This window comes from Aquarana catesbeiana, linkage group LG08 (assembly GCF_042186555.1).
Source record: "Aquarana catesbeiana isolate 2022-GZ linkage group LG08, ASM4218655v1, whole genome shotgun sequence".
Classification (NCBI taxonomy): domain Eukaryota; kingdom Metazoa; phylum Chordata; class Amphibia; order Anura; family Ranidae; genus Aquarana; species Aquarana catesbeiana.
Window position 1 is genome coordinate 104,478,392 of NC_133331.1, and position 14,422 is coordinate 104,492,813.

At 43.6% G+C, this 14,422-nt stretch overlaps 1 protein-coding gene across 3 annotated transcripts in view; it reads left to right on the forward strand.

The window, feature by feature from the left end:
* The window catches only part of JMJD1C (jumonji domain containing 1C), a 447,345-nt gene that overhangs the window by 379,267 nt on the left and 53,656 nt on the right, over positions 1-14,422 (forward strand). For all 3 annotated transcript variants that reach the window (XM_073596250.1, XM_073596251.1, XM_073596252.1), the window contains 2 exons: positions 4,639-4,808; positions 6,139-8,342. In XM_073596250.1, the coding sequence (XP_073452351.1) occupies positions 4,639-4,808; positions 6,139-8,342 (2,374 nt within the window). The remainder of the gene's footprint in view (positions 1-4,638; positions 4,809-6,138; positions 8,343-14,422) is intronic.

Consider the following 14,422-nt stretch of genomic DNA (forward strand, 5'->3'; position numbering starts at 1 on the left):
CCCAGTGCAGACGTGATTTTCAGTACGTGGGGCGTTCCCTTAGGATTAATGGCACCCATATGCATCCAGTGCATTTTTCTGTGTGGGTGGTTGAGGCTGCAGGTACAGGTGGGGGACCCCCAGCAGGAACCACCTACACAGATGTGAACCAGGCCTTAAAGTTTTTTTTGTTTTTTCACCAAAAATTTTTAACAGTGCGTTAGTTGTATACAATATAACCAATTAAATGATTAATTTTACCCTAACCTGTCTCAGTTCACAGCCTGAAATTCAATACTTTATTTGCCAAAAAATAATGAATTAGGACCTGATTACGCCAGGACGTGGTGTGGGAAACCCGTGTTTTGTGTGCGCTTCCCACACCACGGTAAAGTATATTGTGATCTGCTATGGGTGTCGCACATTCCTGGTGTGAAGCAGCTCTTAAAGCTATTACCTTCCAACCAAAAGAAACATTTACTTGTTTATAGTTCTTATGACAATAAATTGATTAAAGCGGTATTAAACCCAAAAGCAAGCATTTATTTTTTTGCAGCTTACCAATTCTTAGATGTGATGGCTGCATTTGTTTTCTTTTTTAGGCCTTTTTTCCCTTTATTTTCAGCTTGTAATCTGGCCAGTAAGTCTGTTCCTTTTTCAACAGTCCAAGCTGTTCTGCAGATGTATATGGTTGGAACAAACCATTTACCACTGACGGGTGCTTATGATGATCAGCTTTTAATGTAAAACCTTTATCCCAAAAGGAAAACAAAACTTTGTTGTAACTGCTTAAGTTGCCCGTGTGCTGCCATTCACAGATTGCATCAGATTTTGCACTCCAGTTTTAGTAAATCAACCCTATTATGTCTGTGGGGCAGTTCCTCATAGCAGATCTTGGGTAAGAAAGCAGTAGGACCAGTTAAAAAAGCTTACTGTGGCAATTTTCTGAGTGTTTAGAGGTGCCTCCATCTCCCTCCTTCATAGACTAAACAGGAAGGCTTAGTCCATCTCAGTTTTCCTTTTAGTGACTGAATCTGTGCCAGAAGAACTTAGTCTCTGATGTCTATGGCTTGCTTTTCCCGCATTGCTTTGACTGACCAGGCCCGGCATTTTGCAACCTTTTTTATGTGCCTCTATAATATCAGACGTTTGCCAAGTAACCCCTCACATTGGCTGGTCTAACAAACCTTACAAGTGTCTACATTAACTGCTATTATTTTACATGTCTTCATAAATTCCTGAATATTTGTAAATGGTAAAAAAAAAAAGCAACCTCACATCCTTGGCCTGCATGGCCTTTATGTGCACTCTGTTGTCAAAAGTATTGGGGCACATGAACTTTAATAGCATCCCAGTCTTCGTCCATAGGGTTTAATATTGAGTTAGCCCACCCTTTGCAGCTATAACAGCTTCAACTCTTCTGGAAAGGCTGTCCACAAGGTTTAGTGTGTCTATGGGAATGTTTGACCATTCTTCCAGAAGAACATTTGTGAGGTCAGCCACTGATGGACGAAAAGTCTTGGCTCACAGTCTCTGCTCTAATTCACCCCAAAGGTGTTCTATCGGGTTGAGGTCAGCACTCTGTGCAGGCCAGTCAAGTTGCTCCACTCCAAACTCGCTCATCCATGTCTTTATGGACCTTTGTGCACTGGTCCGAAAAATTCGGGGGAGGGGGGATTATAGTGTAAGGTTGGTGAAAAGACTTCGTCCCCAGCGCGCCCCCCCCCCCCCCCCCCGTTTTACTTACCTGAGCCCATTCGTTCCCACGGCGGAGACGCATCCGCTCTACCTCTCTGCCCGTTGTCTCGGCTCTTGATTGGATAGATTGATAGCAGCGCAGCCATTGGCTCCTGCTGCTGTCAATCAATTCCAATGACGCGGGCGCCGGGGGACATGGCTGAGTCCTGCATTCTGTGTGAATAGACACAGAAGCAGGATACGGTAGTGCGCCCGCATGGGTGTCCACCTTAAGAGAGCATTCTCCAACGTGGGTATTCAATGTGGGGAGGAGCTACCAGCTTTACCAGGGGACCCCAGAAGAGGAGGACCGGGGCCACTCTGTGCAAAGTGAACTGCACAGTGGAGGTAACATGTTTATTTAAAAAAAAGAGGATTTACAACCTCTTTAAGGCGCTGGCATACCAAGACATTTTGGACAATTTCATGCTCCCAGCTTTGTGGGAACAGTTTGGGGAAGGCCCCTTCCTGTTCCAACATGACTGCATACCAGTGCACAAAGCAAGGTCCATAGAGACATGGATGAGTGGGTTTGTGGTGGAGGAACTTGACTGGCCTGCACCTCAACCCGATAGAACACCTTTGGGATGAATTAGAGCGAAGACTGCGAACCAGGTCTTCTCATCCACATCAGTGCCTGACCTCACAAATGCGCTTCTGGAAGAATGGTCAAACATTCCCATAGACACACTCCTAAATCTTGTGGACAGACATCCCAGAAGAGTTGAAGTTATAACTGCAAAGGGTGGGCCAACTCAATATTGAACCCTACATACTAAGACTGGGATGCCATTAAAGTTCACGTGTGTGTAAATGCAGGTGTGACAATACTTCTGACAATATCCTGTATGTGGGTTGCCAGTGAAGAAACATTTGCTTATATGCGTTAAGTATCAAGGTGACACGTTCTCTTCAGCGGATGAAAACATGGTTGGTGAGGTTGAGCAGTCTTCCCGCTATGCTGTGATGTATATGTAACAGGGAAAATCATTATTGGTAGAAGTCATCACTGGTCAGGTTTGAAATTACCCAGATGCTATCTGTGGGACATGTGAAGAGGTCAGAAGTCATCGCTGTAGGAAAATCGGTTTTCAACATTGAGCTGCACACTCCCTGCTCCCATACCAGGCTGCTTTCTACAAGGTTTGTGGCCCTGAACATGAACTGCTATGTAAAGGAAAGTGGAAATAAAAAGCCTGGCATGCGGTATAGTTTGGATATAATAGCATCCTTCTGGAAAGACAGGCCAATGTAAACATCTGGCCAGGATAATTTATAACATGCATATTTTCCATATGTAGTCATATATCACTTTCCTTTAACCGTTCTCTGTTATGAATCACACGCACCACTCTGAAAAACAGACTGAAGCAGGTCTGACTTGAATATATTGATGAGGCCTACAGAGCTTAGTGCGTTTCTAGTCAAAACCAAACATGGATTTGGGATTGAATTACCCACCTTTAATCCGTCTCCTACACAAGGCTTTCATGCTTATAGCGGCAGTTTTGTAAAGAAACAAAGGCAGTGACTGAATTATTCAGAGGTTAGCATGACACACTGCATACATTTTATATAGTGTAACACAAAGGTAAAGAACTGAGACCGCTGTTCTGGAAGGATCACATAAACATATGGTAGGAGATGCTAATAGATATACAGTAAGTAAACCTTCACCAAATCTACCCATTTATAGTTAGATCAAGGAAGGATCTTACATTTACTAAAAGCTCAATGGTCTGTGACCGCTCAGGCTGGGTAGTTTTTTTTCTGGCTATTGTACCCCACAGACGAGCTGATTCCTGTGCATTCCCCACTTCCTACTCCATAGCCACAAGCATATATTTATGAGCATGTATATTAATACAATTATTTTAGAGTGGTTAGATTGTGCAGGCTGGCTGCCATCTAGTGCCTATTTATGCAAGATCATAGCGCTTCCTCACTACTACCTCCCTTGTTGCAGCAGCTGCAAAATATCTTTTTTTTGGGAAGCATGTGACCCCATCTCGTGATGCAGGGTTTGGACTTAAAATGGTTGTAAACTTCAGACATAAATTAACAAAGCTTATCCCTCTATAGTGTGTACTTATCTCAAGAGTACTAAGTACTATTTATGTTTGCTACCTCGTTCCTCAGCTATCAGCAAGAATCACTTCTGACAAGTTTTCCTGACACCAAGAGAAAAAAGTGACAGGGGAGGGACCTCCAGCTGATTGACAGCCTCAATTCTGTTCCTGTGTAGGGGGTCCCTTCCCCCCCCCCCCCTTTCCCTCGCCCCCCCTTTCCCTCGCCCCCCCCTTTCCCTCGCCCCCCCCCCCCCTTTCCCTCGCCCCCCCCCCCCTTCCCTCGCGCCCCCCCCTTTCCCTCACGCCCCCCCCTTTCCCTCGCGCCCCCCCCTTTCCCTCGCGCCCCCCTCCCTTTCCCTCGTTTCCCCCCCCTCTCCCTTTCCCTCGTTTCCCCCCCCTCGTCCCCCCCCCTTTCCCTCGTCCCCCCCCCCTTTCCCTCGTCCCCCCCCTTTCCCTCATCCCCCCCCCTTTCCCTCGTTCCCCCCTCCCTTTCCCCCCTCCCTTTCCCCCCCCCTCCAATATTTGATGACAAATCAAATACCAATGACAAATACCTCTCAAACACGCACATTCACAAGTGCATGTTGGTAGATGTGTTTCGCAATTATGCTGAAATCTGCTTACTCAGAAGTCATATGAAAGGGATATATATGTTGAGGTCTGCCCAAGAACACACACATTCTCAGGGATAACTTCAGGGGGTATAAAATGGCTGTTGATTTAACCTGTTGCTGAATATACTTTTTAGTTATTTAAATTCATCATATGAATCTTTATAGAGACATTCTGTAAATGCACAAGTATTGTAATGTTCTGCTTGCCTGCATGCTTACATCTTTCTTCTTCTCCTTAGAATACTGCAAGCCCCTGGTTACACCAGCCAACACCTGTTACTTCAGCAGATGGTCTCCTGATGGGTCACCTTCCTGTACGTCCCTCCAGTGCCGACCCTCACCGGCCGCTCAAACTGTCTGCACATGCAAGCCCTCCCTTATCTAAACCATCAGCAGATCACCACAAAGAGTAAGCCAGATATCCTATTTTTCTACATGTGAAAGAAAATCAAACTACAGACAAAAAGCTAAATTCTTAGCTGAATTATGTACTGTAAACTATTTTACCTGTCAAGAATGGGTGGTTCTGTTCCACCAGTGTTTGTGGCACCCTTGCCAGACTGCACAGCCAGACTCTGAATTTCCCGAGGCCTACCCTGACTCAACTTGTGAAAGGACACAGAACTAATTTGGAGGAAGGGCCAATCTAGGATTGGTTTACAAACCATGCAGTTACCGATTAAAGAAGGGGGTGTGGCGGTACCGCATCCGAGATCATACTTCCTGGCATCCCAGTTACAACATTTAATGGGCTGTGGAGACCTGGGAGGGGGGGAACCCTTGCAACAAAATGATGATAATGGGGGCCCCACATAGTATACTAGTGGAGGTATTAGAGGCGGACTCATTTATTCGTAGATGCCCAACGATAAAATTAGTCAGTAAAGTATGGCAGGTAACAAAGGCATTAATGGGATATAATGGGGTAACAGAATACACCCCCTTATGGGACAACAAAAATTTGGCAGAAGTAAGGGGTATAGAGAGGCCCAGGGAATGGGAGAGGCAAGGTATTAACCGATTTGGCTCAATTATATGAGGGCAATCTCATGAAGACATTCGAGGACTTAAGACGGGAATTTAATATATCAAATAAGGCATTTTATAAATATCTGCAATTAGGCACGCCATTCAAGCACAGTTTAGGTCACAAACCATTGAATGCAATCAGATCCCCACACTCCTAAAAATAATTAAACCAGCTGCAACTGCATCCAGGAGTAAAGCGGGGTGGGAGAAAGACGTGGGGGCAATGGCTACGGAACGAGGAGACTTGGTCTCGATTTCTCCCTCTTAGAAAGTATCCCATTTGTTCCTAATTCATAGAGTCTATTATACCCCCCAAAAAAGTTTAAATTTGGAAGAAGACAAAATGATGAGTGCCCCAGATGTAAGGTGTCAGGAGACCTGATCCATATGGTGTGGAAGTGTCCTAAGGGTAATTATTTATGTTTGAAAGAATGTGGAGGTCTTTGCTGGACGAGATGGGGGTACCCCCTATAAGGGGATGGTGAGAGACCCTCTCTCGTTCCTTGCCACTCCCTCGTTCTTGCTTCTCGCCCTTACGTGGCCTTGGATGCTTTTCTCTTTTACATTTCTCCTGCCCAGGGATGTTATACGATATTTTATGTTGTATGTTCTCTTTTTGATATTTGAAGAATAATAAAAATAAAGTAATTAAAAGTAATTAAAAAAAAATCTATTAAGGATAATAACACTGACCTTTTTTTTTTCAACAGAGATTTAGAGAAGAAAACCTACAGTGAACCCTTGCGCTCAGTTACTTCAGCACCAGTGAAGAATGAGCATGAGCACAACCGGACACATTCGGGTAAAGATGGCCATACCCACAGACTTTATATGGAACCTGTTCTGAGCCACACCAAGGTGCAAAGGTCATCACTGGACACTGCAGAGCGTTCGAGCAAATACAAGGAGGAACACCGAAGGATCCTACAGGAAAACATTGAAGCTGCTTCTTTTTCAGTGAAGATGAAAGCACATGAAAATGAACGGGAAAGCTATACTAGAGTAACCCCCATTGTGTCTTGCAGCCCCAAAAGCCACTTGGTAAAGCAGGAAAACAATGTGGAGCGCCCCATCTCAGATCTGTACAAGATGAAAACATCAGTCTCTCAAAGTCTGCCCCAAAGCAACTATTTTACCACTTTATCTAATAGTGTGGTGAATGAGCCACCAAGGTCGTTTGCACCCAAGGAAGCTGTAAATGTATTCACTGAAAAGCAAAATGTCAGCCCTTCTTCATCTAATTCTTCTGCTGTTAATTCTTATTTGTCTAAACCGCCACCTTTAATTAAGCACCAACCTGAGGATGGACCAGGCAGTAAACTAAATGAGCAGCTTCCTCAGCAGATGGCAACTCACACAATTACGTCCTTCAGAGGAGACAATAGAAGCCCCACCCAATTGTCCATCACTTCTTCAAACACACTCCGGAGCATGCCTGCCTTACACAGAGCACCTGTATTCCATCCTCCGCTCCAACATAGCTTGGACAGGAAAGAAGGAAGTTACAGTAATCTTTCTCCACCAACCTTGACTCCAGTGCAGCCAGTAACTACTGGCGGAAAGATCCAGGAGCTTCAGAAACCACCTACCCTTGTCCCTGAGCCTAAGGAAGGTGCTGCCTCTTACAAGAAAAATGCAGATAAGGTCATCCAGGAAGTATGGAAAAGCAGCGAAAAGCAAAACCACAGTAAAATTGACTGGCTGCCAGAGAAAAATAACGTGAAGGTACCGTCTGCAACCGCATCTGTCATTGTACGCCCACCATCTAGTGCAAAGTATGATAACATGCCAGTAACTCCGGCTCTCTCCAAGGATAGAGCTGGCGAAAGCGCCTCAGCTGGAATCAATCAACCTGATTGCTCAAAGAGCATGGAAGCCAGAGAGACTGTAAGGATAGGCCAGCCAATTATGAACTCAGACAGCACTCATGTGCTCTTTGAGAAGAACTCTCACGCTCCTTCACACAGCATTCACAGTTTGTCTGCACCTGGAACTAATATAATGTGCAGTACAAAAACTGACGTGACCACCTCTGCCCCCACAACCACAAGTGTTTCGAATTGCAGCGCATCAGAAGTAACTTATTCTTTATCCAATGCTGTCTCAGCCTGTACAACGATAGAAAGCACCAGTTCATTGCCAGCAAGCCAAACCATGGCACAAACTCAAGACAGTGTTGTCAGCGCCGTAGCTTCAGCCACTCCAGCAAGTAGCAAGCCAGCAGTTCAACCCAATGCGTTGTATCCTGCGTCAAGTGATTTCATCCATTTAAAAAAGCACAAGGCTGCTTTGGCTGCAGCCCAGTTTAAAAGCACTAATGCAATCGATACAGAAACTAGTGCTATGAAAACTCAGACTGTGCCACCTTCAGGCTCTCCAGATAGCAGCACACCCTGCAGCTCCACAAACTCGTCAGGTTTTGTAGGCAATGGGCAGGCATCCCAATGCAGCCAGCCAAATTATCACACCAAACTTAAAAAGGCCTGGCTTACTAGACATTCAGAAGAAGATAAAAACACCAACAATAAGCTGGAAAATGCTGGCAGCTCAATAGTGTCTGAAATCATTAAGCCCTGTACTGTAAATTTGATTGCTTCGACCTCTAGCGAGCTACAGAATACCCTGGACTTTCGAGCCCAGGATGACAAGTCTCCCAAGGAGGATAGGCTTACAAGGAGGAGGTTGAAAAGGACTTATGAATCTGGCTCAGAAAGCGGGGACTCTGATGAAAGCGAGAGCAAGTCTGGACAAAGGCTGAAACGTCAGCCCAAGCCAACATACAAAAAGAAGCAAAATGATATGCAGAGGCGAAAAGGTGACACAGACAAAGAGGACGAAATAAAACCCAATGGTATTCTTAGTCGGAGTGCCAAGGAAAAAAGCAAATTAAAGTTACAGAGCAACAGTACCAGCTGTAAGTATGTTCTCTAACCTTGAAACCAGGCTTTCATGTGTTTTTTGTTTATACAAGTGCACAGTTTCCTTTGTTGGTTGTTCCTGGAAGCCATCCATATTACATAACAATGGCATGGTCTGTTGTGTGTGTGTTTGTTTTCTTTTTGTTTAGAAACTTAGAGCCAGTTTCCAGACAAATTGCTAAATATGCACCTAGCATACACAGGAAGATCTGTTATCTGCCAAAGGGTTTGTATTTGTGTCCATCCAGTTTCTACGATGGACAACTGTCTAGTAGAGCAGAGTTAGTTATTTTAAAGGCAAGTTTAAAAAAACAAAACAAAACATGTTTTCCTTATCTTCCTTAACTGCTAGGTGCAGTGGTTTTGCACAGAGCAGCTCTGATCCTCCTCCTCTTGGGTTCCCCGCTGGTGCTCCTGGCCCCTCCCTTCTATCAAGTGCCCCCCGGAACAGCTTGCTATGGGGGCACCCACAGGGAAAAACCCTTGAGCCTTTAGAACCACTATAGTTTTCACTGCTGCGGTTTAGTGACACATACAGGTCTCTCTGCCTGTATGGACAATGAAAGGAAAAGCAGCAGAATGATGAGTTCATCTGTCACTCTGCTCTCCTCCTATCACCATGCTTCTTGTGCTCCTTTCCCTCTCTGATTCTTATTGTAAGAACTTGATACCAAGTCAAATTTAGGTAGCTTTACCGCTTGCATTTACATATATTTATATATTACATATATATTGTGTAAAAATGCACAACAGTCTTGACAAAATCGCACTGCATTTGGGGTGCCAATGGCACTGTGTCCCTCGTTTTGCTGCAATTCTGGAATCGGACAAAATCTCGCATTTCTGCCCACGATACCAAAATGCTCAGGTATAAACAGGGCCTAGGGCTGGCCATACATTTATCCAATTTTCCACATTTCTGCCCACGATACAAAAATGCTCAGGTATAAACAGGGTCTAGGGCTGGCCATACATTTATCCAATTTTCCTTTAGACTTACCAAAACCATATAATATGAGGTCAAACCCCTTTTCAATTTCTAAGCAATCGGGCAGGCCCTTCCACTAAATAGTTGAAGGTAAATTGAATAAGAAAATTGTATAATGCATGGCCAGCCTAACTGTTGGCACTTAGCGGTGCTTTCAAAACATTCCAGGATGCCTAAAACCCAGGACAAGTAAATATGAAGAAGATTTGGCACACTGTCTCCTCCAGCTCACTGTTGGTGACTGAGGGAACCCATACCATGGAACACTTAGCAGTGGGGGACAGCAGGGACAAAGGCTAAAATCCTTACTTGGCAAATCATTGCAAGTGTCAGAAAAAGATTTAGACTTTAAGTGGTTAAATTTCCTGTATTTACACCTTGTTAAAAACTTGGCAGACTGCCTGGATTTTTTTTTTCACACAGAAGTTTATCCCTTTGTTCTATGAAGGAAGAGTTGGTTACAATGTTTCATGTTAAAAACTTGGCAGACTGCCCAGATGTTTTCTTTTGACAGCTAAGTGAGCAGATAAGTCTCTCCACTTGTTATATGAAAGAATCGTCAAACATCACGATTTTTTAACGATTAATTGTGCAGCTCTAGACAACACCTATAAGTAAATAAAAACTTATGAAACATATATGGAGAGTGCAAATGAACCAATACAAAATGTCTCTAAAAATGATTGTGCAATGTCATAAAAAATTATTTAAAAAAAATAAATATTAACGTCAATCAAAAAATACATCTGTTCCAAAAAAAAATCCATGTAAAAAAAAAATTGTGACCAAGTGCTCAGTGCTTAAGAACATTTCCATTTCAAAGTGCTCCAGTGCTAAAAGTGCTCTGTATATTGAAAGGTAGGCCTCTAACCAGATGAAGTAAATCTCCAATTACAGAGATCAAGCTTGCACAAACTCCATCTCCCAAATGGGCTATTTTGTTGGCAAAGGACTTCCAATATGGAACGATCAATGATGGATTGGAAAAACCTCCCTTAGGATTCAAAGAGCTGCTCTGAAGCCTGGTACACACAATTTTTTTTTCCATTCAACCCAGCAGGTTGAAACAAAACTGTCAGCCACTGTACTAGCGATCCAACGTTATTACAGCTATCTCTCCGCTGAGCTGCTTTTCTCCCCGGCTGAGCTGTTGTCCTGTGACGGGGACAGCTCCCCACCAAAAAAACTCTGGTTAGCGCTCTTAGCCATTGGCTGAGAACACTGATCAGGAGCCTGTCGGCTGCTGGTTTTCCAGCATGCTCAGCCGGCCTCTGTCAGACCGGTTGACATACACACACGGTCTGATGTCGGCCATTTTTTATTGAACCGCCTGATGTCGCCCAGCATTCGGCTTGTGTGTACGGAGCTTAAGCATTCACAGGTGTTGATGCAGCAGCAGGGCCCGGAGCTCTGTGTCCTGTCCTTCGCTCATGTGTTCTGGTGGCTCCCTTCAGTGGCTACCTCAGGTATTAGCTCAGGATGGGCAATACCAGAGGCAGCTGCAGAAGGGAGCCTCTGGGATCAGGACACTAATTTCACATATACTTTTTTTTTTTTTAACAGATGTTTTTTTTTATGGACTTTAATATGTATTTTGTATATTGCACATTAATTCATCAGATATTTTCTATTGGTTCATTTGCACTTTCTATAACTGTTTCATAAGTTTTTATTTAATTATAGGTGTTGTGAAATGTATTTGAATTTTCTGGTTTTGCAGACGGATAACATTTTCACATCCTGTAGTGTTTCTGTAGCGAATTATAGATACATTGTGCATTGTGGACTTCTGTAATATAGCATACTACAGGCTGAGATGGCTAAATTTTCTTGAATCCCCAGGCAAGTGTCCCAGTTGTTTTGAATAACACCAAGCTATATATCAATTCTCTGCTTGCTTGTTTTAGCACAGATCCTTTATATGGCATTAAAGGTATTCAATCATTCATTCATGCCTGTGGTTGGTTTTACAGTATGTCTGCATGTTCTCCTGTCATATGGTGTTATTGAGGGTGGGTAGCACTGTGCGTCTGCACAGCTGTCCGTCTTATAACAGAATCTGACTTGTATAAAATGAATGCTCATAGCTTCTACCCTGTCTTGTTTACATTGAAACTCAGCAGCCCTTATGTTCAAGGGAAGTCCAATAGAGGCTTTGTGACATGCTTCAGCTTCAAAGAACACCCACCATGTCATACATGCAGCATATTCATCATTCACCCCCCCCCCCCCCCCCCCCCCATAACCACACTTGAACTGAGTGTTAAATTACTAGCATCTTTTCATATTTAGGGATTTGCAATTAAATCTTAAGCAAAGACAGGCTGTTACTGGAGCGGTATTCATCAGGCCCCCCCCCAATCAGTTCATGAGTCAGTGATTGCCGTGTTTTTACAGGCCGCTTTGGCACTGATGCGTGCTCGAGGCTCAGCTCAGACTCCTAAAATTATTCAGTGGACTGTTTGTCTTACTGCAGGCTGTTTTCTGTGTCTGTGAACTTGAGTGCTGCTGGAAATATAGCCGAGCCACAGCTATTTCTGTACCGTGGGCAGTCGCATTACAGAGCTCTGCAATTAAGATGTTGACGTGAAAACCGTGTATGAAAAGGATGCATGCAGAAATAAATGGCTTGTCAGGAGCGGAGTGAGTGGCGGCTAATTTGTATAGTTAATCTGGCCACTTTTATGTGGCTAATTTTTTCATTAGTCACCCACTGTAAGTTTAGTGGATATAAATGTGATGAAGGCAAAAATGTGTGTGTTACTGCAGCTGACATGGTCCTTCAGTGTACGAGGTCTGCCAATGGTTATTTAATAATAATTATTTTTTAAACAAAAGAATCCTGTTCTTCAAATAGGCCTGGGTCCTTATTCTTTCCCGGTTTTGCCTACACTCAGACATTGAAAAAACCTGTTTTTCAAATTTTTCAAACAGTCCTATGGCCATATTCTTTCCCTATGTGGCCTACACACTGCCACAATAATGTTTTTCTTCCAGCGTTCATTTGGGTACACACAAGACCTCAGGGTATACGCTTTGCCTTTAGGACAGTCCTTCTCAACTTTTTTACGACAGGAACCCTTAAAACCCTTTTCAAAAGTGGGAAAAGAGCTGCCCCTAAAGATGTGGTAGCTCATTTGGTCCCAGGCGTCCAAAAGTTACATATGCACCTTATATAAGGAGAACCAGTACATGATCCTTTTTCAATGGTTTCAAACTTCAGACCTGCTCCACTCTATATACTTTGAGAACAGGCACATTGTACCACATCTACTGGTCTTGCTCATTGCTCCCTATTGGTGGACAGTACACTCTTTAGGCCATTCCATCTTTGGATCCGGGATTCCCTTTGACACCCCAATGCCTTAATTTTGGGACTCCCCCCTCAATCCCCTTCTAAAACCTCTTAAAAAAAAAAAAAAAATACCTCTTTGCACATGACATGTGCGGATAGCAAAACCCCCTCGTTGGTTAATCTACATACTAGGATTCGGGATGTCAAGAGGATGGCGTACTTGACCGCCTCCCTGAATGATTGTTCTTGAGAGACAACCGAGTTTTGGAACTGTGGAACCTTTTGGAAACTCCCCTTATATGACACTCCCTGGGTCTCTGTGGGTTGAGTCAGTGGAGTTAAAGACGGTAAAGGGACTTCGCGCTTCAAATCTATCACATGAATAGGTGACGGTAATGTGACCTATAAAAGTGCAGCTATAGTGACTATAACCATAAATATCAACTGTGAATAAACACACACAATAATCAACAAAATAATCCGAATGTGCTAATGACACAGATGCTCTTCATAAGTGAAAAATTCATAATGTTCTCTTCTTTAAATAAAAGTTCAAAGTAATGTGTAATTGTAGCTGGGATCCAGTATGTGGGACAATACAGATAATCTTTTAATGGGGGGTCCGGTGAATCCGAGCTCTCTAACTTCTCACCTTACAAAAGCAAATATAGGCATCAGATGTCTGCTTTGGAAGGTCCTGTGTGGTGCAGTACATTTAGTGATCTGGGTGATGTGCCTGTAATGATTGGATAATCCTCCCGGCGTACACATGCCTTGTCCACTGCTCTACTGGTGTCAGTTATTCACAGTTGTGGTTTATGGTTATAGCCACTATAGCTGCACCTTTATAGGTCACATTACCGTCACCTATTCATGTGATAGATTTGAAGCGCGAAGTCCCTTTACCATCTTTAGTTTGTTGAAGTGTAGTGTGAACACTTTTGACTTTGCTGCAGTCCTTAGAGACATCATCACTTTACATTCACGCATATTATTTTACACATCTTCATTTGCTTTGTCTATCCATTCATTATATATCTTTATTTAGATCTAGACACATTCCTTTACTCTTTATAGCGTGAGGGACACCACCACTTTCATTTGAGTCAGTGGAGTTGTTTTTTGGGTTTGGCTGAACTCCAGGAGTTGTGAAGTCTTCCCCATCCTTTTTTTTTCCTCCCTTTCCCTCTCTTCTTTCTCCTGGACACTCCTCTACTTTTTTTTTCTCCATTTGGTACAATGACTACTGGTTGGTAGTTTTATACCTTCATACAAAAGACAAAAATGGAACATTCCATAGCTCAACTCACCAACCAGTCTGCTGACCAACCAAATTAACCTGTCTAACAGTCTGCGTTAAAAACAGGGGTTTAGTTAGCACGCATTTGCAAATGCATGTGTAAGCTGCAAGGCCTCTTCACGGCACCCTGTGTATACTTTCAGTCCAACGCTACTGAATTTATGAGCGTCCGCACAGTGGGAGCACATGCATTCAAAGGATAGATGAGGAGCAGGTGGGCCTGGAGGCAACCCAATCCCCCTTAAAGAAACAGGAGCACACTGGACACCCAGCACGTAGCAGTGGTGGGTGCAGCACTTGTGTCCCTACATTTATATGGTCAGATCTTTCCTGTGCATACATACTCCCTGCTTTCCTTCTTGGATGCAAGCCTAGTTATGTTCGCCTGTTACTGTACCGTTAGGTGTTAACACACTGAGTGCCTTGGTTGAAGGTTCATCTCTTGTACTGCACTGTGTACTGGAATTTTTTTTGAATCCGCTACCTGAATGTC